At 46.5% G+C, this 22082-nt stretch overlaps 3 protein-coding genes across 4 annotated transcripts; 1 reads left to right on the top strand and 2 right to left on the bottom strand.

Annotated features, from left to right (window-relative positions):
- Window positions 1-2568: 2568 nt before the first annotated feature.
- Window positions 2569-3706, bottom strand: LOC136508473 (chalcone isomerase-like protein 2). Its single transcript, XM_066503152.1, has 2 exons — window positions 3534-3706; window positions 2569-3425 (listed from the first exon to the last, which is right to left on the bottom strand). Coding segments are annotated over exons 1-2 (654 nt in total). The 5' UTR covers window positions 3535-3706; the 3' UTR covers window positions 2569-2772.
- A 3404-nt stretch (window positions 3707-7110) lies between these two features.
- Window positions 7111-9388, top strand: LOC136509113 (uncharacterized). Its single transcript, XM_066503921.1, has 3 exons — window positions 7111-7375; window positions 7521-7598; window positions 7860-9388. The coding sequence occupies exons 1-3, from the start codon at window positions 7246-7248 to the stop codon at window positions 7976-7978; spliced, it is 327 nt and encodes a 108-aa protein (XP_066360018.1). The 5' UTR covers window positions 7111-7245; the 3' UTR covers window positions 7979-9388.
- Window positions 9389-15756: 6368 nt separating this feature from the next.
- Window positions 15757-21857, bottom strand: LOC136509281 (uncharacterized). Of its 2 annotated transcripts, XM_066504093.1 has the most exons (9): window positions 21483-21857; window positions 20508-20825; window positions 19507-19569; window positions 19337-19420; window positions 19105-19251; window positions 18160-18194; window positions 18000-18055; window positions 17839-17927; window positions 15757-17624 (listed from the first exon to the last, which is right to left on the bottom strand). In XM_066504093.1, the coding sequence occupies exons 1-9, from the start codon at window positions 21855-21857 to the stop codon at window positions 17283-17285; spliced, it is 1509 nt and encodes a 502-aa protein (XP_066360190.1). In that variant the 3' UTR covers window positions 15757-17282. The 2 variants fall into 2 exon arrangements, with proteins under 2 accessions (XP_066360190.1, XP_066360189.1); XM_066504092.1 differs by having other exon boundaries at window positions 17839-18055.
- Window positions 21858-22082: the final 225 nt, after the last annotated feature.

Below are 22082 nucleotides of genomic sequence, written 5' to 3'. Positions count from 1 at the left end.
TTGGACAGCCGGATGTCCTGGACAGAATATTACCGTTTCACGATTTCTTTTCTTTGTGTGGAGCTGAACCAATTAAGATTTCTCCATATTTCAAATATTTATTTTTAATATCTTAAGTTTGGGTTCTCATAATGTAGAAATATTTCAAGTTTTTGGTTACATCTTCCATGGAAAAATACACATTGTTTAGGAGCACACAAACGGATAAAGTGCAAGCATTTGTTACATTTGTCACGGAAAAAATAAAACAATGTTTCGGCCAAATTTTATTTTCTAGTGGAAATAGGGCCATAAAAATGAACCCAGCAATTTAATTCTATGTAACCTAACGATAAAAGCTACTTAAATTCCTATGAGAAACCCACTACCCAAGTGCTCCTCGAAATAGAAACTAGATCATTGAGTTGAAAAACTATAGTGTGCTATTTTTTTGTGCATAAGGTTTATTAAACGTTGCAATCATTATGGATTAGTATATTTGAACATTTTCTAAAATGGAAATCAAATGCTATATTACGATATACATACGTCAAATAGCTAGCTCAGCACAATAAGGATTTTGACATGTGGTTTACACGAGTGGTATGATAGGTCGTCCACTTGGATTGTCCAGATAGGGCGATGCAGGCATGACAGTTATCCTAACTTTGTAATAAGAGAGCTCTCAGAATATCCTCTCTCTCTCTCTTTCCTGAGATAACAAGTGTATTTTCAACGGGAGAAATCATACATTTGGACTCTTAATTTCTCCGACAATATTTTTTTAGTCGGAATAGTATTTTTCTCTCATAATAATTCGACTTACCCTATAATTCGTCATTGGCCCCGTTCGGCTTACCCTATATTCGGCTTGTTTTTTCAGCCGAAACAGTATTTTTCTCTCACAATAATTCAGCCAGAACAGTGTTTTTCAGCCAGTTTCAGCTAAGATTCAGCAAGTCGAACGGGGCCAATTGTTGTCACTGAAAACTCAGCATCATCTTAGAGGCACTTTGAATATAAATGTGTTGGTGCAATTTTTATGTCCTAAACTTGTGTATAATTTCAATAATTGTTGAATAAAATCAATAAATTTTCCATATACAGAATACGCTTATTATTCTAGGACTGTAGAAACAATTTTAAAGAGTGCTATCCGGGTGATATTTAACATTTACTTGGCTTTCAAGTTGTTAGAGTTTAAATACAAGGAGGACGAAACTGAAGCAGCTGATAAGCTAAGTCCCCAGGGGATATAGGCCAGGCCACCGTAACTTGAAAGCTACTCCCTCTAAAATACACCGGAGCAGCTAGCGTCCGAACGTCTGAACGGACGTCCACGTCCAGACATAGCACCTGCGCCCATGCCCCATCCCACCTGATCCACCGTGCCCGTTACCGTTCAGCCCTTGGCTGTGCCCACGAGGTCCCATCCCCGTCGTGCCCATGTCACCCGCGGCATCCCGTCCCTGCCGCTCCCGCGTCCATGGCCTCCATCTTCGGCATCGGCCCATACGCCAGGGACCGCAGCAACCGGCTTTCTCCGTGTCCGCCGGCGTCACTAGAGATGTGCTGTTATTTTGGGATGGAGGGAGTAGAGGCACGTGTGAAATAGGAATATCATTTTAGAAATTTTCCCGTTCAATTTAGTAAGAGGAGGATAGCCTAAATTCTGCCTACTACTAGATACATTTGGTCCATGGTAAAACAAAAAAAAATACTATTGAATTATTGATCCACTAGAGATGATATAGCAATGGCAGATCCACATGAAAAAGACATAGCTCGACTACACTTCATCATCCCTTGCATTTGCAGTCCACATTGTGCGGTATGTTGGAAAAGTTTTTTTTAATTACGCCACCATATCTACGCGTTTCACACATGGTAGATAACGACTCCATTGACGGTTTTACAGTCGGGGAATGAAAAAAAAATAACACCGTACAATCCATCACCTATGTTTGATTGCGTTGCTTTCATAGGAATTGCCATGTATATTTCCCATCCTTGACTCTTTGTTAAAGGGAGTTCTTGCAAAATTTGCTACCGCTTTCAATAACCATCATTGCAATAATCTGTTTGCTTTTAGGAAATTATTACAAAGACATAATCAGAACTGAAATTCCAGTGGCATTCTTACAAACAATTGGAATTTTTTGCAAAATGACCCTTATCAAACCATCCAAAGTTATCTTTTGAGCGATATGCTTTCACCATGCTTTGGGCTAGAAACTGTAAATAGATTTAATCATTTTGCACGCTGGGCCGAGCCGACAAAAGTCTCGCTGGACATTACCCATTGGCCAAGTTTGGGCCTACCTTTTCGAGCCAGGCCTAGTTTTGGTTGGCCCGCTCTTTCTCTATGATTGCAAAAGGACTTGGGCTTGGCTTACCAATGTCCAAGCCTGGCCCTATTACAGCCATGGAGTGGGCTTGGCCTGGGTTGGACCAGATTTGCTCATGTCTTGTGCTGTAGCCTATTGCCGTACTCTTGAGAGGACGGATTGATTAAATTCTAAACTTGTTTATTTGATGCCTGAAGACTATATTTACAGAAGAGAGCTAAAATTGCATATAGAGGCAATATAATGAAGATCGTTTATTCAGATGTATAGAGCATCCAAGGATTTGAGATCGTTCAAAAACCAGTCTTAGTTATTAAAATTATTACTTGCAAATTTGCTGCAAACGACACACGGGACACCACGTACTACAGGACGGACATTCAAGAACTCAACGCACTGCACTTCCATCAGCCGGCCGGATCGGAAAAGGCAGAGCATCATATCATCACGCAGCGACGGCGAGTAGCGCGGCGAAACGGTCGGCGAGGCTGCGGACGGTGGTGGGAGACACGGCGTTCTCGCCGCCGAGGTACCACTTCTGGATCATGCCGGCGACGTGCTCGTTCTCCACCGTGATCCTGGCGTCGCCCTTGCCCTCCGTGACGAAGGTGATCTCGGCGGGCCCCGGAGTTGCGGGAAAATGGAACGTGATGACGGAGCCCGGCTTGAGGTACTTGGACTGGAAGAACTCGGCCACCTTCTCGAGCGCCTCCTCTTCCTCGTCCTCGTAGAGGTCGGCGGCGGCGAGGCGGTCCCGGACGGAGCTCTCCAGCTGCACGCCGTACTGCGAGCCCTTGATCTCCTTGATGACCACCACGCGGAGCAGCTTCTCGACGGGGGACGAGACGAGGGCGGACCAGAAGGCGGCGTCGGCCAGGAGCTCCTCCGCCGTCTTGCCCTTCCACGCGCCGAGGTGGCCTAGGAGGGTGGTGTCGGTGGTGTGGAGGTAGACTCCGATCGCGTTGTACTTGATCTGCAGGAAGTGGATCTCGATGTCCGTGATGCCGTTGGCTAGGAGGGAGAGAGGCTTGCCGCCGGCGGTGATCTCCGCCAGGAATGGGATGCCTTCAAAGGTGATCGTCTGCGTCTCCGAGCCCACTGCGCATGTAAGGCACGTACGAACGTTGCTCTTGGTCACACGAGATGTCTCGCTATACGATGAAACAAGAACGGGAATAATGGAAAGACGATCGACGATGTACTTACTCTTCGCTTGGTGTGGAGCGAGGACGACGTACGGCAAGCAGGGATGCGAGTGAGGAACTGAGGTAGATAGATAGAAGTAGAAGAACACAGCAAAGAAGAAGAGTTGAGCTCTTGTGGTGACGCTGCAGGAAGGAAGAGAGGGGATGCAATAAAAAGAGTGTGGGATGGAGCTACATACTAGTACGTGCTCGTGTATATATGTGCGTTGTTGTTGCAAGTTGAGCCAGTTGCAAGGATGAGACAGGTTAGGTAGGAGGAGAGGCAGGGAAACGAGCAAGGGAGGTGGTACCTAATAATTCCATCCATTGACAACGAACTCCCCTAACGCTAGGGATAGGACCGGGAGAGGCCAGACGGGACGGGACTACGGGAGTGGTAGGTGTATGGTGCGGCCAGCCAACAACAACTGTTCAACTTGCAGCGACAACGACTACCTGGTCGCTTGCCTTATAAGCCGTATTTTTTCAGTTGACGAATAGTATTTTTTTCATACAACAAATCAGACAATAGTACTTTCAGTCATAGCTTATCATCTAAGCGAACGGGGCATAACCTTTTTTATTTCGTCTTCCCAACAACCAATTAAAATTAGTCAAGCTCTTATATGTCTATATACACAAGCGCATGCGTACAGGTTTGTTGAAGGAAAAAGAATTGGATGAGGACTATATATCCCCACCAGACATCCATAATCCCATACATTTGATTTGATTGTGCACCGACACGTGTCGTGAATCCACGGTAAGTGCACACCCATGGATGCTGGTCGGGATAGTCCCCACCCAATGTTTTTTTCTTGAAATATGGAGCGACTATTCATTTGACTGGAAGGTGCATGCATGGGCTCTATTTTTTTTATTATTACCACACCTCCGTCTCAAAAACAAAAAAGGTCTCATGAAAGTCAAACTATCTAAGTTTGTTAAGTTTATAGTAAATATTATCAACATAACCTCATATTACTCTAAATAAATATACTATAAAAGTAGATTTCGCGATGAATCTAATCAGTGGTAGAGGAAAGGGGGGCAAACACCACCCCTAAGGTTGCAATTTTCCTTAATGTATCCCCTCTAATTACTAAACTAATTACGGTATTCAAGTGAATTTGCCTAATTTTTAGCATGATAAATATTATTATTATTTAAAATTTTGATTAGATTTTAAATCGTTTGACTTAGCAATATTCTAAAATTGTAGCCTTTTTTTAATAGCCTTTTCGAAGTAGCGGAGTAGGAGGAGGTAGCAGCGGAGAGAAGAGAACCAATGGCAAGTGATGGGCAGATGATGACGTTACTTGAATGGAACAGGGCAACAGATACACAGATTCCGTCCCTTGGTTGGTAGTATGATGGAACGGACCAACACATTCAGGTGAGAGATCATTAGACAATTCTGTAGATATATGTAACTGGTAGCTGCACCAGCACTACAGGGCATGCATACATACATACATACATATACTGGTATACTAGTTACTACACAGTGGTATATGTACTAGGCAGGCAGGGACAAAAGCTAGCATGCGGTGCAGGTACCGTCAGCAGGTCCGATCCCTTTGTTGAACTGAAACTGAAACGCCGGCCTGTCCTAATCACCCCAGTCCCAGTGTGTGATTGACTGCTATAAAAAAATAACGTCGTCTTCGACCTCTCGTCCCCTCTTCTCTACCTAAAGCTAAACACATGTGGTAATATATATCAGTGGCCGGTGAAGCCGGCACTCTCTTTTCATTTATTTGTATTCAAAAGGCGGCCGGGGAAATAAAACAAACAAATAGTATTTGTTATTTCTGCCAAAAATATGATCCTAGAGTTAGCTAGAATAATAAATAAAATAGTGTAGAACAAAACAACTGCATAGCATTGCCTGCACTTAATTTATTTGTTTGTATCATTGTATGGATGGAATATATATAGATGTTGTGCGGTTTTGATATCATCGTGCCTGGTATCATGGCAGTGTAGGACAGAGGATAATAATAATTAGCTAACTACAATGGCTACTCTAAACTGTAAGTTATTCTAGCTTCTAGGTATATACTCCCTCCGGTTCTTTAAAGCAAGTCGTTTTGAGGTTGTCTTAAGTCAAATATTTTAAACTTTGACTACAAATAACTTCTTTTGGGTTGAGTTTGAAAATATGAAAGTGATGTAAGTAGATTCGTCTCGAAATGTAGTTTCATAAAAGTATATATTAACTATATTTTATAAATATTTTATAGTAAAAAGTTGCAGTCAAAGTCGTTTCTTAAAGATCGTGTCAATATCCAAAACGATTTGTTTTAGAGAACCGGAGTGAGTAGTTTTTAACGCACCTACCACATATACATTATATATATATATATATATATATATATATATATATATATATAATAATAATAATAATAATAATAATAATAATAATAATAATAATAATAATAATAATAATAATAATAATAATAATAATAATAATAATAATAATAATAAAATTATATATCTAGAGAAGCCAGGATGACTTACCGTTTGGATCGAAGAGAGTACTAGCTATTAGCTAGCTAATTATTTATAGGAATTGTTTGAATCCACCTATAATATGTTGTTCCGAAAATATAATAATTATTAGTTGGTCTATTAGTAGGTCTGCTTGGGTCTATTAATACTAACTTTAGCCGCTAACTATTAGCACTAGTAGAGATCTAATCAGGCTCTTAAGATCGATGGTTTATTGGCCGGCAAGATCAGGCCAGACCACCAACTAGTAAAAGTCGCTAATTGCGTCACCGGAGCACTCCTTGATCTCAAGGTCGCCGGGATAACAGAATTGTCAAAGGAGAAAGAGATCATATCATACAGTACAATTGGCACGGAGTCGTCAAGTCAATTGGCACGGGCACACGTGGTGGAATTTCTGAACCAGGGTTTCCCGCGAGTCCATCCACGTGGAAGAAAGTGGTAACCACCTTTTATCTTCTTCTTCTTTTTTTCGTCAAAATCAAATGGCTGCTTTCGAGACCATGGACTGGGACTGGGAATGCTTCCGAGTCGCAGCGTGTGCATACTGCATACGCGGACGCAGGCTCGGCCGAGGACTTGCCTAGCCCTAGCCTGATCGTGTTGTGTGGTGGGCTGGTGGCCACGTGCGGTGAAGTCCGTGGACGTGGAATCGGCGACCGGGCAGCAGGGGCCATGCATGGACTGGTCGCGACGGCCGCCAAAACGGCAAGTCCATCGATTTAAGTTACGAATTATCCTTCTTAAATGAACTATAAATTCATGGTAAGTGAAATGTTGCCTCGTTAGTTTAGTTGAAACTATCCAACAGGTGTGCTTTGACTGTCACTTTGCAAGCTTAATTTTGTTTGGAATACTGTAAACCTCACTTTTGGAATTCAACCACCTACTGGCTAGCTTTGCCAATTTGTTTGGTTCTTGGTTGTATGGACTAAGTCCTAAACTCAGAAACCAAATTTTGGTAGGAGCTACCGCACTTTTCTTGGGAAATATGGTTGAGTAGAAATGATATGGTATTTAACAAGGATAAATCCAAATGAGCCCCAACACAACTTTGGGCCTCTACGATGATGGGCTACAAGTGTATACCGGGCTCGTCACAGGCTGGCCTAGCCCAATCCTCCATCTGCCTGCGAACACTTGTTCCGTCTTCCACACCTCCTTATCGCAACGCAAGCAGCAGCTCACGCCCAGGCTGCAGAGGACGCAGCAAGGAAGGAATGGCCGCGCTCCGCCACCTCGCCGCCGGCCCCACCTACCACCACCACGGCGTCGAGACAGCCACCGCCTCCCTCCACCTCCATCGCCTTCCCCTTCCCTCCCGCCCCCTCCGCTCCCGCTCCTTCACCAGTAAGTAACTCCTCTCCTCCTTCTCTCCTCGTCGGCCTCCTTTCTTCCTTCCGCTCCCAATTTCTTCCGCTACAGGTTGAGTGTGGGAGCCCAATGTCTTGCTTCAGTGCCTTTGGTGGTGGCCGGCTCATTTCTTTGCTTGCAGGGGTTTATGCGCTCTCCAGCAATGACATCAGGGTCGGCACCAACGTCGAGGTCGACGGCGCGCCATGGAAAGTTCTAGGTGACTGACAAGCATTCCTCACCCTTCGTATTTCCCTTCCTTCTTTTATCTAAAGGCATTGCATCCCTTTGTCTACAATTTGCTCAAGGATATGCAACACTGTAGTACTGTACCAGCATACGTTGTGGAGACTATTTATCAAGTCCAATGTCCATGTACCTGTCTTCTCAACGATCACCGATTTAGGAGTATTTGCTTAGCTCTAGTCTTTATTGAAAAAATAAAAGGAAGTCGGGATCATACTGTTACTGTATTTTGTAGGAGGAACAAAGCCTGCAACCCTGGAAACTGGAGCTGTTGTCACCGTGCCCTCTTTTGTGAACGTAGGTGATGATATTCTGGTTGATTCAAGAACTGGGCAGTATATGAATCGAGCATAGCGAATTGAAGAAGATTTCAGATTTGAGGAGAGTACTGGTTTTTTGTTTGACCATTTTAGTCCCGTTCACTTGTATGAATGCTCTGCGTCTTTGGCCCCAGGAACTATACATTTCCGCTGCATGTGAATCCTCACTCTGATCTCAAACTCTGATTATAACCATGTACATCTTCGGCTTCCAGATAAAAGGAAAATTGTGTTCAGAATTTTGCAGCTCATATCTCAAACTCTGATTATAATCATGTAGTAGATAGAATGTACAGACCAAAGAACATGAGTAAATAATCTGAGCTGTGATTAGCAGAATAACCGGATCAAATTTATTTATAAGAACCAGCTGACCAGGTTACCACTTACAAGGCATGTGGCCACAACAAATTGAAGATATATCTGAAGTCAGATTAGTAGCTTACAAATGGTACACTGGTAATGAAGCTTGGGGTACAGTGGCTGTCAAGCCTGACACGTTGTCTGAAAATTGATGATGAACAAACCTTGCTGACTTCGACTGCAGTCTGGAAGGTACATTAGAGTAAGGGTGTATTGATCTTGCAACAGAGAAGCTCCATATACTCCTGATCTGTGGACCGGAAGCCACTGAAACTGGCGCTCTCAGCTGCTCCCAGGCCAGAACAGAGGATATGGCTTTGCGAGTCTGGCTATCCATATCCTTTAGTATGTTAGTTGTCTGTGCTGAGGGAACATCTTTGAACTAGTAGCTGTGTCTGACTTTGGCTTTCTTATTAGTTTTACTTTCGGCTTGAGAAATCTTGGAACTGTAAATGTTAATCTTTGTTCCTGTGTAATACGATAGAATGGACTGTGGTGTATGTCCCTAGAACTAAAAAAAAAAAAGAGTTGTAACTAGTGTACTACACGCTGTCTCAATTTTGACAGCCCAAATGGCTTCAATAAGTCCTCAATTATATTCTTATTCCACTAATGCTTCAAAAGTTCAAACTACACAGTACTCTTGCTGAACAAGCAGTCCCTGGAGCTAAAGTTTTATCAGTGTTACATGGTTCTCCCATACAAGAACATTCGGATCTAGGCAACTTATTGAAGACTAACCTACCTCAACATCTGATGTTTCTGCACCACTTACCAGTCAGGCCTTTGCACGAGGAAGAACATTCGGATTGCCTTTGCACGAGGAAGAGCACGACGATGGCGACGGTAGCTGCTGCTCCAAGACAGGACTTCCTCACGAGGGAGACACTCATACGGCAACTACTAGATACTAGGAACTATCTACTAGAGGGGGGCCCCACTCCCAGCCCGCTCCGGCGAGCTCGCCGGAGGTGGCAGGGAGGGGGGCCGGCTGGATCTGCTGGGTGCCGCTCGAGGAAGAAAGCAGGTTTGCTACGGCACCGCTCTATTTCTAGAGACTGTTGAACGGATTCACAAAGTGCGCCCTTCTCTTAGCTCTACAGCATCCCTTCACTGCACCACTGACTGCTAGTCAAGCCACATTGTGTGACTCACATCACAATATTTTTCACACGCTCTTTCGTGCAAGAATTATTCAGATTGTTGGATATTAGATTGCATCTAAATCCAGCTTATTAATCCTCGGCTGAATCACTGTCTGGAGAAGTTTCTTCTTGAATTTTGCATGCTTGTTTGGCTCAAGTGGAACCTAGCTGAGTTTATCACATATCAAACTTCATCAGGCCGCACACCATTTAACGTGTTATATGGCACTGATTCTAACGTTAGGACTATGCCTCAACTGCATTAGTCCAATAGTTCTGATGCTAACATTCTGCTCTAGGAAGGGCGGCTAATTCTTCATCTCAAGAAAGAACTGAGTTGGGTTCAGACCAAAATGAAGATGCAAATTATAAGCGTCATTCTCCAACAAATTTCAGGTTGGTTATGCTCAATCATCAACCATGCCCGAAACACCCTTTAAAGTACTTTGGCTCATTTCGAGGGGAAAATATCTGGTGCAAACTCAGTAACAGGTGGCATGCAAACTTAGATAGTGTATCGTTCGATACCAGATGTGCGGTGTCATGTGGGGCCATGCCTATACAAGGAAACGGCGCGCCCGGATGGTCGCAGAGCCCACTGAGGATCTGGGCACGGTCGCCATGCAGGCAGGCACGCCAGCTGAAGATATGGGCGTGATCTCCAGGCATGCAGATCAGGAAGAAATGGCAAGTGGCTAGATGAAAATAATAGCCGATCAAGACCTTAGATTTAGGAGCAATTAGCTCCAATTTGTAGTGCCGAATGGCCTATATATGAGAATAATCAGGATGAATAATAATCAAGAAAGAATCATTACCTAATCTCTCTTCTTCCTCTAAACTGACTGGAGCTGAGGGGCAAAACCTCGCCCAGCTACCACGGGTCGCGGCTACGAACTCCGTAGCCGGGGTCCTGCTAGTCTCGGACCTGACGTCCTTGACAACCTGGTATCACGATCCAGGCTTTCCTCGCCTCGCCGATCATCCTCGCCTCCGCCGCCGCTCTGAGCTACATCTGCCCCGCCCACCCCTCACCAAACTACTGTCATGGGAGACCGGGAGGCCGCTCTACAGGCTACTCTGGACGCCCTGGCCGCCACCCTCAAGTCTCTGCAGGCATCAGTCGATGCCAACTCTCAGGAGATCCAACGCCTGAACGCTGCCCAGCCGACGTCATCTTCCTCCGGCAACAAGTCCGCCACAGGGGAGCACCACCAGGACCGGCCGCCACGGTTCTAGAAAATTGGATTTTCCGCGGTATGACGGCAAATCCGATCCGCTCATCTTCATTAACCGCTGCGAATCCTACTTCCACCAGCAGCGCATCATGGAGGAGAAGAAGGTTTGGATGGCCTCCTACAATTTGGAGGAAGGTGCCCAGATGTGGTACATCCATATACAGCCGGACGAGGGAATTCTGTCATGACGCCATTTCAAGGACCTGCTGCACCTGCGCTTCGGACCTCCTCTGCGCTCAAACCCGCTCGGCGAATTGGTGGCGTGCAAGCGTACGGGCACCATCGTGGAGTACTAGGATCGCTTCCAAGCGCTCCTCCCTCGCGCGGGCCGCCTAGACGAGGAACAACGGTACAGCTCTTCACCGCAGGCCTCCAACCGCCGCTCAACTTTGACGTCGAGGTGCATAATCCGCAGTCCCTCGCGCGGAGCTATGAGCCTGGCGCGCAAGCTCGAACTATGGGAGCAGTACGCGACGCCTCCACCTCATGCGGCGCCCCGAGGCCTCTTACCAGCGCCTGCATCGCGTCTTGCTCTGTCGGCGCCGCCCGTGACCAACTCAACCGCCCCGGCCACAGTCACCGTGGAGGGCCGGCCGGTCAAGCGCCTCACCCAGGCCGAGCAGGAGGAACGTCGTCGCTTGGGCCTCTGCTACAATTGCGACGAGAAGTTTGGCTGGGGCCACAACCGAGTCTGCAAGCGCCTTTTCTTGCTGGAGGGCGTTGTGGAGGACGACGAGGACGTTGAAGAAGGCGACACCGAGACGAGTCCCCACTTCTTGCTCCACGCCATCGTCGGCGTCCACTTCAGCGACACGATGCAAATCCAAGTCGCGCTGGGTGACACGTCCCTCATCGCGCTCCTCGACTCCGGATCGACCCACAATTTCATCTCCGAGGCAGCCGCACAGCGCACAGGACTTCCTCTGCAGCACCGTCCTCACCTGACGGCCACGGTGGCCAACGGCGAGCGCGTCTCCTACCTGGGCGTCATCTGCCAGGCCACGCTCACCATTAGCGGCGACACCTTCGCCGCAGACCTATTCGTCATGCCTCTCGCGCGGCTACAACGTGGTCCTCGGCACGCAATGGCTCGTGTCGCTGGGGCCGATCCTTTGGGATTTCCACGCCCGGACGATGACATTCAAGCGGAACGCGCGTGACGTCTGCTGGCACGGGATGGCAGGCCCTGCCGCACCCAGCCTCCGTGCAACTACTGCCAGCGCCACCTTGCTGGATGAGCTCCTCGACTCCTTCTCCGATGTCTTCGTCGAGCCCCACGGGCTGCCTCCTCCTCGCAGCCGAGACCACAGCATCATCCTCCTGCTAGGATCGCAGCCCGTGGCCGTCCGCCCCTACCGGTACCCGGCGACGCACAAGGACGAGCTTGAGCGGCAATACGCCACCATGCTAGACCAGGGGCTCATACGCCGGAGCTCTTCGGCCTTCTCTTCCCCGGTCCTCCTCGTCAAGAAGGCCGACGGGTCGTGGCGTTCCTACGTCGATTACCACGCCTTGAACGCGATCACCGTCAAGGATGCTTTTCCCATCCCGGTGGTTGATGAGTTGCTGGACGAACTCCACGGTGCCATGTTCTTCACCAAGCTGGACCTTCACTCGGGCTACCACCAGGTCCGCATGTGCCCCGCCGACATCGCCAAGATGGCGTTCCGCACACACGACGGGCTATACGAGTTTCTGGTGATGCCGTTCGGGCTGTGCAACGCTCCGGCCACATTCCAAGCACTGATGAACGATGTCCTATGCCCTTTCCTTCGTTGGTTTGTGCTCGTGTTTTTTATGACATCCTCATCTACAGCTCATCTTGGGCGGATCATCTTCGACACTTCCGTGCTGTCCTCACCGTGCTGCAGCAGCACCGGCTCTTCGTCAAGCGTTCTAAGTGCGCTTTTGGGGTCGCCTCCATCTCCTACCTGAGGCACGTCATCACCAAGGCTGGTGTCGCCATGGATCCCGCCAAGGTGCAGGCGGTCCATGACTGTCCCCAGCCTCACTCAGCGCGTGCAGTACGTGGCTTCCTTGGCATGGCGGGGTACTACCGCAAGTTCATCCACAACTACGGCACCATTGCGGCTCCCCTCACGGCGCTGTTAAAGAAGGAAGGGTTCTGCTTGACCCCTGACGCCACCGCGACATTCTAGGCCCTCAGAGTCGCGGTCACCTCGGCTCCAGTTCTATCCTTGCTGGACTTCGACAAGCCGTTCGTCGTCGAGTGCGATGCATCGACCCATGGGTTCAAGGCAGTGCTCATCCAGGAGAAACACCCGATCGCCTACTTCAGTCGACCCGTCGCACCACGACACCGTTCCCTCGCCGCCTATGAACAGGAACTGATCGGCCTCGTCCACGCCATCCGTCATTGGCGTCCATATCTTTGGGGACGTCGCTTCATGGTGCGCACGGACCACTACAGCCTCAAATTTCTCCTCGACCAGTGCCTCGCGATGATCCCACAACATCATTGGGTCGGCAAGCTCCTCGGGTTCGACTTCACCGTTGAGTACAAGCCCGGCGCTACGAACACGGTGGCCGACGCCCTCTTGCGCCGTGACACTGAAGAGGGTGATGTCCTTGCCATCTCCACGCCAAGGTTCAACTACATCGAGCGCCTCCGCCAGGCTCAGGACACCGATCCAGCCCTCATCGCCATTAGGGACGAGATCACTGCAGGCACCCGGGCGACGCCATGGTCCCTCATGAACGGCATGGTGGCCTATGATTCTCGCCTCTACGTTCCGCCGGCGTCACCACTACTGCCGAAAATCATGACCGCCGTGCACGAGGACGGCCACGAGGGTGTGCAGCGCACCGTGCACCGCCTCTACCGCGACTTCCACTTCCCCAACATGCGCCGCTTGGTCTAGGACTACGTCCGAGCTTGCTCCACCTGCTAGCGATACAAATCGAAACATCTTCATCCGGCTGGCCTACTCATGCCGCTGCTGGTCCCGCAGGTGGTCTGGACCGACATCGGTCTGGACTTCGTGGAGGCGTTGCCACGCGTCGGGGGAAAATCTGTCATACTGACAGTGGTGGATCGTTTCAGCAAGTATTGACATTTCATTCCCCTGGCTCATCCGTATTCTGTAGAGTCCGTGGCCCAGGCTTTCTTCACCGACATTGTTCGACTCCACGGCATGCCTCAGTCGATGGTGTCCGACCGTGATCCGGTGTTCACTTCCAAGTTCTGGAGGGAGCTGATGCGCCTCATGGGCACCAAGCTGCACATGACAACGGCTTTTCATCCGCAATCGGATGGCCAGACGGAGGCAGCCAACCACGTCATTGTCATGTACCTACGCTACTTCACCGGCGACCGACCCCATCAGTGGCTTCGTTGGCTGCCGTGGGCGGAATATATCTACAACACGGCCTATCAAACTTCGCTCCGCGACACGCCGTTCTGGGTGGTCTACGGCCGGAACCCGCCTACCATTCGGTCCTATGAGCCGGGCGAGACTCGTGTCGCTGCCGTCGCCAAGAGCATGGCAGACCGTGACGAGTTTTTGGAGGACATCCACTACCGGCTTGAACAAGCCCAGGCGGTCCAGAAGCTGCACTACGACAAGCTGCACTAGCAAGTCTCCTACGCGGTGGGCGATTGGGTTCTACTCCATCTACGCCATCGCCCGACCGCCTCACTGCCCCAGGCGACCACAGGAAAGCTGAAGCCTCGCTTCTTCGGGCCGTACCGTGTCACCAAGCTCATCAATGAGGTTGCCGTGCGCCTCGCCTTGCCTCCGCACACTAGGCTGCATGACGTCTTCCATATCGGCCTCCTCAAGAAGTTCATCGGTGATCCGCCGGCTACACCGCCACCTCTCCCGGTCACCCACAATGGCGCCGCTGTTCCAGAGCCCGAACGGGCAGTGCGCATCCGCCTGCCTCACGGCGTTCGACAGGTGCTCATCCAATGGAAGGGAGAAACCGCGGCCTCTGCAACCTGGGAAGATGTGGACTCCTTCCTCCACAAGTACCCTGCGTTCCAGCTCGAGGACGAGCTGCTAGTCGAGGGGGGGAGAGATGTCATGTGGGGCCACGCCTATACAAGGAAACGGCGCGCCCGAGATGGTCGCAGAGCCACTGAGGATCTAGGCGCGGTCGCCATGCAGGCAGGCACGCTAGCTGAAGATATGGGCGTGATCTCCAGGCATGCAGATCAGGAAGAAATGGTAAGTGGCTAGATGAAAATAATAGCCGATCAAGACCTTAGATTTAGGAGCAATCAGCTCCAATTTATAGTGCTGAATGACCTATATATGAGAATAATCATGATGAATAATAATCAAGAAAGAATCATTACCTAATCTCTCTTCTTCCTCCTCTAAACCGACTGGAGCTGAGGGGCAAAACCTCACCCAGCTACCACGGGTCGCGGCTACAAACTCCGTAGCCGGAGTCCTGCTAGTCTCGGACCTGACGTCCTTGACATGCGGCGTACAGAGGCCCTATTCACTTGAACTTATCAGCCATAGTATAATATTTTTCTCTCATAACAAATCACTCATTCAACGAAGCGAACAGGACAGTCTTTTGACACGTTTTGCATTTACCTCCCCGCACTGCCTTAGTACCTTTTCCTATAGGAACCCTGAACTAGACAGAAAATGTGCTGCCACCTCCATTGGAATCGATTTCTCATCTGAGAAAGCTTCCTTCCAACCCAAGCTTCCTTCGCTGGTACTACAGGTACGGAGGTACCTCAGTTCCTCCTCTGCTCGACACCCCTCCATTGATCTCGCATTTTCCCCCAATTTTAGAAGACCTAGGGATTCTGCTCTTCTTCTTTGGGGCTGTGCAGGGCAGTGGACGTCCTCTCGCCGGCGTCACGGTACATGGGTTGGAAGGAAGCTTTCTCAGAACATGGCTTTGGAAGCTTTCTCCTCCTACCTAACCCCAAGTTTAGGAGTACTAAAGTGCAAGGATTCAACAACATATTGCTTAGCTCTACCAGAACAATGCAAGATTCACCTTGTGTTTAATGCCTCACAAGTCACAAATAATGACCTTACATTATACCCATTTATACACACCAGTGTTCGCTGACCCTGAGCTGCCTGATCTAGAGTTCTGGACAATATGCCGTTGTTGCCAGAGTCCATTTTGGTTAGGACACAGGACTGGTAAAAAGGCAGTGCTTCTGCTGCTGCTCAAATGCTTGTCAAATGGACTCCATTTCAGCCAGAGATAGATATGGAAGGACTACAAATGTCGTTAAGCAGTGCCCTACCACACAAGCTACAACAGGCACGTGCACAGTCATCAGGCACCTCTGTAGCATATCTGGCATACAACTTGAGGCTGGGAAACAAAGTCAGCATACACTACGTGTTGGTCAGTGTGAGGGAGAGGATAACTGATTAGAACCTAAGACAAGTGGAGAATGAGAATTATTCTCCTACCTATCTGATCTTGTTCTCTAAGCTACCTTCCTATTTGTCTATCCCTCCCTCTCTGCTGTATCTGTTCTCTGCAGATCACAACTCCAATGACCGGGAAGCCAGCACCAAACATTACAGTGAACATAATGGACAAATTAACTTGTGCTGTTGGGATTAACTGCCGCTGTTCAGCAATGAGCCAAAAATAGCCAAATTGAATTGCAGAGGTTTCCATTTTTTATATCTGTGTTGGAATGTCATGAACCACTCATCATGTCAAGTAAAGGCGGCGATGTATGTCCATAGCCTTCCACTTGAAGCAAATCTGTATTTCCAGTTTAATCTCCCAGATGGCTGTAAAATTTCTACTCAACAACCAGGCTTTAAAACTTCTACTCAACAACCCTATTTGTACTATGCAAGCTGCAGCAATACACAAGACTGATTGAGTACGCCATTCAGTCACATGGGTATTCTTATTCCAAAAGAATGACTGCTCGTGTACTACATTTTCATTTGATTAAGTCTGCTGTCAATGTTAATCCTAGTTCTCTACAAGAAGTCTCTTCAAAGAATTTTACAAACTCCACATCATTATCGATTTAAAGTTACTTCTAGAACACATCCAACTTTTAGCAAGCATTACCAATCAATGACCAAAGGAAAGCCTGCAGCAACAGGGACTCACAAAACAATTCCTTCATGCTGAAAATTACAGTATTATTGTTCCTTGAAGATGTACGATCCAATCCACATATTGCTGTATCAGAAAACAACTAGTCCTTCATATGCTCTTACCAAATGTGAATCATCCATCCAACTGCTTAAGCAACTGGGAACAACATCCATAACAAGAGTAAACCAAAAAAGCTAACTGATCTATTCCACTGCTCCTAGTGTAAGGTGTTCTTCCCACTGGTTCCAGTGCGCTTAAGTATCCAGCAACAAGAGAAACAGTGCCTCGCATGTTATGCCAAGTCCAAATTTATTTCATAAACTGTGTGCATGAGCACATCCCAGCAAATGGAGTATTTTTTTGTCTTGGGCAACAAAGTGTAACCAGATACAATTTGGAAGCAGATGCACAATCAAACACCAATACTAGAGTAGACTATCAATAGAGATCCATGTTATCACCCAAACAGTTCCTGTTAGAACCATCAACCAGAGGCTGCCGCATACTCCGAATCTGTTCACTTGCGATAAAGAATGGCAATAGTGTGGGCAGCCGTCATGAATATGGTCACTAGAGGCATGCGATCAGACGAAAATAAGTTTCCAGCTGGCAAGACTGGCTGTTTATCAGTTGCACTGGATAGATAGTACTGTCTGATTGAACTGAGAGATCCTGATGTTCTGCTTACTCCTGATTCTGATTGAGGAACGAAGTCAAGGCACTGCACTTGCACAGTTCCATCTTTCATAGCACCGTCCACAAATGCTACGTGCACTGGGATGCCAAGAGCCTGTGATAGAGCCCTTGTTTGTAGAATTTCGATGCCAGCGCCAAATGGACGCACATATTGTATGCAAAACTGTTACAAAGCCACAAATGCAGAATGGTAAGAGCAATTTGTAAATGGCATAGTATTGGTTAGCTTGGTTCTTCCTTATTAACCAAAAAAAGTTGCTCGCATTTCATTTCTACGGTTTGCATATTTCCATTGAGAGAAGGCTAACTTGGAAAGCAAGCACATCGTTAATGATATATAATTGTTACAGAAGCATAAAAGGAAAACAATCAATTACTTGAAATGATGGTATACTCAATAATCTGTTGTAGTCCGCTTCATGTGTACGGATATGAACCTCTGTCAGCAATCTGAGCAAAGAAAGAACTAACCAAAGAAAAATGTTAAATAGAGAACAAATAAACAAACAACACATCCCAAAAAGCATCGTATCCTCACTCCTAGATGACGAAATCTCCTGTAGGCTTATCGCGTAAAGCTCATCAGAATTTAGCCTAGAAAGGAAAAAAATAAAATAGAATTTTCCATAAACATAAGTGTAATGGAAAGAATTGATTACTGAAAGAATTGGATCACTGAAGTAAGGAACTAAACATACCCATTTGCAACTGAATTGACCAAGTGCTCAAACTCCTGAAAGAACATAAAGACATTTGTAGTGATTAATATAATTACTTTGAAGTATAATCTCAGGAAAAGACACTCCTAAGTGATGCATAATGAGGTATTCAGTGCCATTCTTTTTTATATAAAAAAGAAGTACCATTTCATAAACCATTTATCTCTTAGATGTGAAGATGCAAGAAAGATGGAAAAAAAATGCATACCAGATAGTACAGTGGAGTTTTTAGTGCAGAAGTATGAATGTGATATATGTGATTACTCATGAGCTCTTAAGTTGTTTTGTTCATGTACTCCATATCATATATGTGTCTGTGCACTCCATCTTGTTATTGTTTTAAAACAAAGTTACCTCGTTTCCCATGTATAGGGAATGAGAGCACATGTTTCTATAACTGCAAAATGTAAATTATACCGTACTACTGTAAATTATGCTGTACTACTGTTTTTACTGTCTCTATAGAACTGTAAATTCTGTACACATTACATTTTTAATATGCAGGAGAGTCAGTGTACCATTGCATTAAGAAGAGAAATTTGTATTAAAACACACAACCTATGAAGTTACACACACCCCACTGGAACAAAAGAACAATAAAAATCGAATACCAGAAAACTACGATGAAGCCAAAGCAAGCAGCAGAAAACCCCTAGCCCCGGCCATAAAAGAGAGAGTCTTATCCCCAGAAGTACTTAAGATTCCTTGAACAAATACACATTACGTAATCTCTATGATTCAGGCCATGGGGCACAATAAGTATTTTGGCAACTAATAGATGTTCCGCATTATTCTTCGCAAGGAACAAGAAGTCCTGCATGATTGTTTTGTGCATAGCCGACTGAACAAATTACTAGGAAAAAATTAGGATAAAACGATCAGGCAATACAAATTCATGCTTTTGCAAGCTGGAATAATACTTACAGAAACAACACTTGAGAAAAATGCTTCCGGATTTGAGAAGTACGCATTATTCCATTGTAAACGACAGAAATTCTCTCTGGACCTTGCCACGCATTCCATTAAGCGAGTGACCTCAGCTTGACTACATTGCATTTTCCCAAGGTTTTCCTGATTACAACACTAGCATGTTAAGATTTTGTGCAGAAGAAGAAAGCAACAACATCATCATGAACAAGATAACTGAGATCGTTACCAAGTAAGAGAAAAGGAAAGCTCTGTAAAACTGTGACCCATCGCTTCGCATTGGTCTGAAGCACACATAATGTTCACTAAGTATCTGCACAAAGAATGATTTTCAGGTATGCACAAAGCTCTTAATAATGGCAGTGCTTCTAGAGTCAAATTTACAGTGTACAAACAAACCTTGTACTGCTGCTGGGCGGTAGGTATTTCAGCAGCTGCACCAACCAAATACGATAGTGGCCCCTATGATTGTAAAAGTTAGCATCACACTAGGCATAATAGTTAATTCATAAGATTATAAAACTTAGAATTATCCAGATAAGTCATGCTGAGGCAATGCTTGGAGCACAAGAGTTCACTTCTTTTTACAGGAAATGCTTGAGAACCATATGACAAAATGCCTTTGCACGTAAAGGCTAGCTAGCTATTGCTTGCAGCAAAATCATGAATCTGTAAGATCTCTGGTAGCCAACTAGCCAACCTTTCAACATCGTTTAAAACACACTGAACTTACGGTTGACATTCGTGATACTTTTACTGTACAAACACTTCTGTTTACTGCATGGCGCATTGTATCTGTTGATGGCAATATTTAAGTTACATTTTTCCAGGACATGAAAATAAGAATTGTTTTAGGAGGAAAGACTAAATCTGTTTTTGGGGTAACAGTTTTTTTAGATCATGGAACAGAAACATCCAGGACAGCGAGAGACGCTTCGGCCATATCCTTCATGTATTTAAGAAATCATAACTGGACTATTTAAGCCAAAAGACTTAGGACACACTCAAGGAATGGGTAACTATCCATGTTGATTCTCTATGATATAAGCTAACAAAGCCCAGACATTATCTATCAGTTTCAAAATACATCAATCTTCAAACAATTCAAAGAAAGTTTAGTGTATATCATCATCACATATTTTATTGCCATTAAAGAGCAAAGCTTATCTAGAAACACAATGGACAGGGTATGATCAGAGCATCACAGGTGTTGAATGGAGAAAATTTTACAATGGTATAAATACTTAGTGATAATTGATAATGGTACGAAATTACAGATGTCAGACCATTTCATTGAGCACCAAAAAAAAGCAACTTCCCTATGAAGGAGAAACAATTCATGACTAAGGAATAAACAAGTAAATGCAGTTAAGTAGCTTATGAGGCTAAAATATTTATACCTGACGATGTAGTGCCAACTCAGGAGGTTCTGGGGTTACAAAGACGCTGTCGTCATAATTGTCCTTGGCAACACGGCTGTTCTTTGGAGGACGGAGGTATGTCTTCTTGCCATCTAGCAGCTGTTGCCAATTGTGGTGCAGTGAAAGAAACTTCTGTCTGGTGAGCGGCTCACAATTTTGCCGGCCAATATAATGAGGGGGGTTTTGTGGATCACTCGAGTACATAAAAAGAACTTGAGGATCACTCATGAACAGAGAACCCCATCCATTTTTTGTTTGAAATTCGTTCGGCTTTTCATCATCCGAGTCCTTAGAATCCTAGTGAGTTACAATCATCAGGTAATTCATATTTTCCAAATGGAAGCAGGGAGAACCCAATGACAATCCCAATAAATCCACCTATTTTGTTCTGGTCAACTGACGGCCACATAATCTAAAAAAAAATACTTTCCACAAGATATGCACATCACGTCATACTCTCTGGCATCACGAGATGTCCATTTACACCCAAGAACGCACGAAAAAAAATCTAAGTAATGTGCTCAACATAGAGCGAGTTTTCTTTTCAGGAAATGCCAAGGGAAAAAGAAAAGCAAGCCAGCCTGCAATTGGATCAAATCCCTGAAGGAACCCCAAATTACGACACAGTCATCTAAACGGGATAAGCATTTCGCAAGAAACCCCCATTCAATGTTGCCGTAGCACACGATTCCGCGATAATTCAAGAACCGGCATTGCTTTTTTTTATCCGTCACTTCATTCTTTTCTGTGTTCCCCAAAAATCAAGAACCCGCCAATCAAATTGGGAACATGTTCAAACCAAAATTAGCCTACAACCAGCCCAATTGAGGAATCCCTCTCCCCCTATCAGAACAAAGAATCCCCAAGAAACCAAGCGCAGCAACTCAAGAGCATGCCAACGCACCGAACCCCAACTCCCCAAGACACCCGCATGAAGCTGGAACAAAGCCTAACCTCGTCATCGGAGGACGACGATGAAAGCGACGGCGGCGAATAAGAGAGTTCCCGTCCCGCCTCGCCGGGGACTTCGTCACCGGGGGACGACGGTGAAAGCGGCGGCGGCGAATAAGAGAGTTCCTGTCCCGCCGCGCCACCGCCCCCGCCACCTCCGCTGCTTCCCTCGCCGGGGTTGTACGTGAGCTGTTTGGGTTGCGACGGTGAACGTGGCGGCGAAGAAGAGGGCTCACGTCGCAGTGCGGGGGCCGGTGCTGCTGCGCTGTCGCCGTCGCCGCCTCCGCCTCCGCCACCTGCGCTGCTTCCCGCGCTGGGGTTGGACGTGAACCTGAACCGCACTCTCTTTTTTGGAGGTAGGACTACCTTTTCTGCCATTTGGGCAAGTTTGTTTTTGCAGTTTCTCCCCTGGGTTTCTACGGAATGTTGACGCGCTACTTCTTGATGGGTCAGAAGATATAGCCCCTATTTATTTATAGCCACAGGGGTCCAATGGGAAATTTACAAGAGGAGAGGTATTTTCTGGAAGTTTTGCGCCTATATCGTTTATGTGCTGCATAGTAAAGAGATTGTGTGCTGCTAGTGACCTGCAAGTAATTTTTT

The sequence above is a fragment of the Miscanthus floridulus genome, chromosome 15 (genome assembly GCF_019320115.1).
Source record: "Miscanthus floridulus cultivar M001 chromosome 15, ASM1932011v1, whole genome shotgun sequence".
In the NCBI taxonomy this organism is placed as follows: Eukaryota; Viridiplantae; Streptophyta; class Magnoliopsida; order Poales; family Poaceae; genus Miscanthus; species Miscanthus floridulus.
This window is presented reverse-complemented; position numbering and strand designations above follow the sequence as displayed.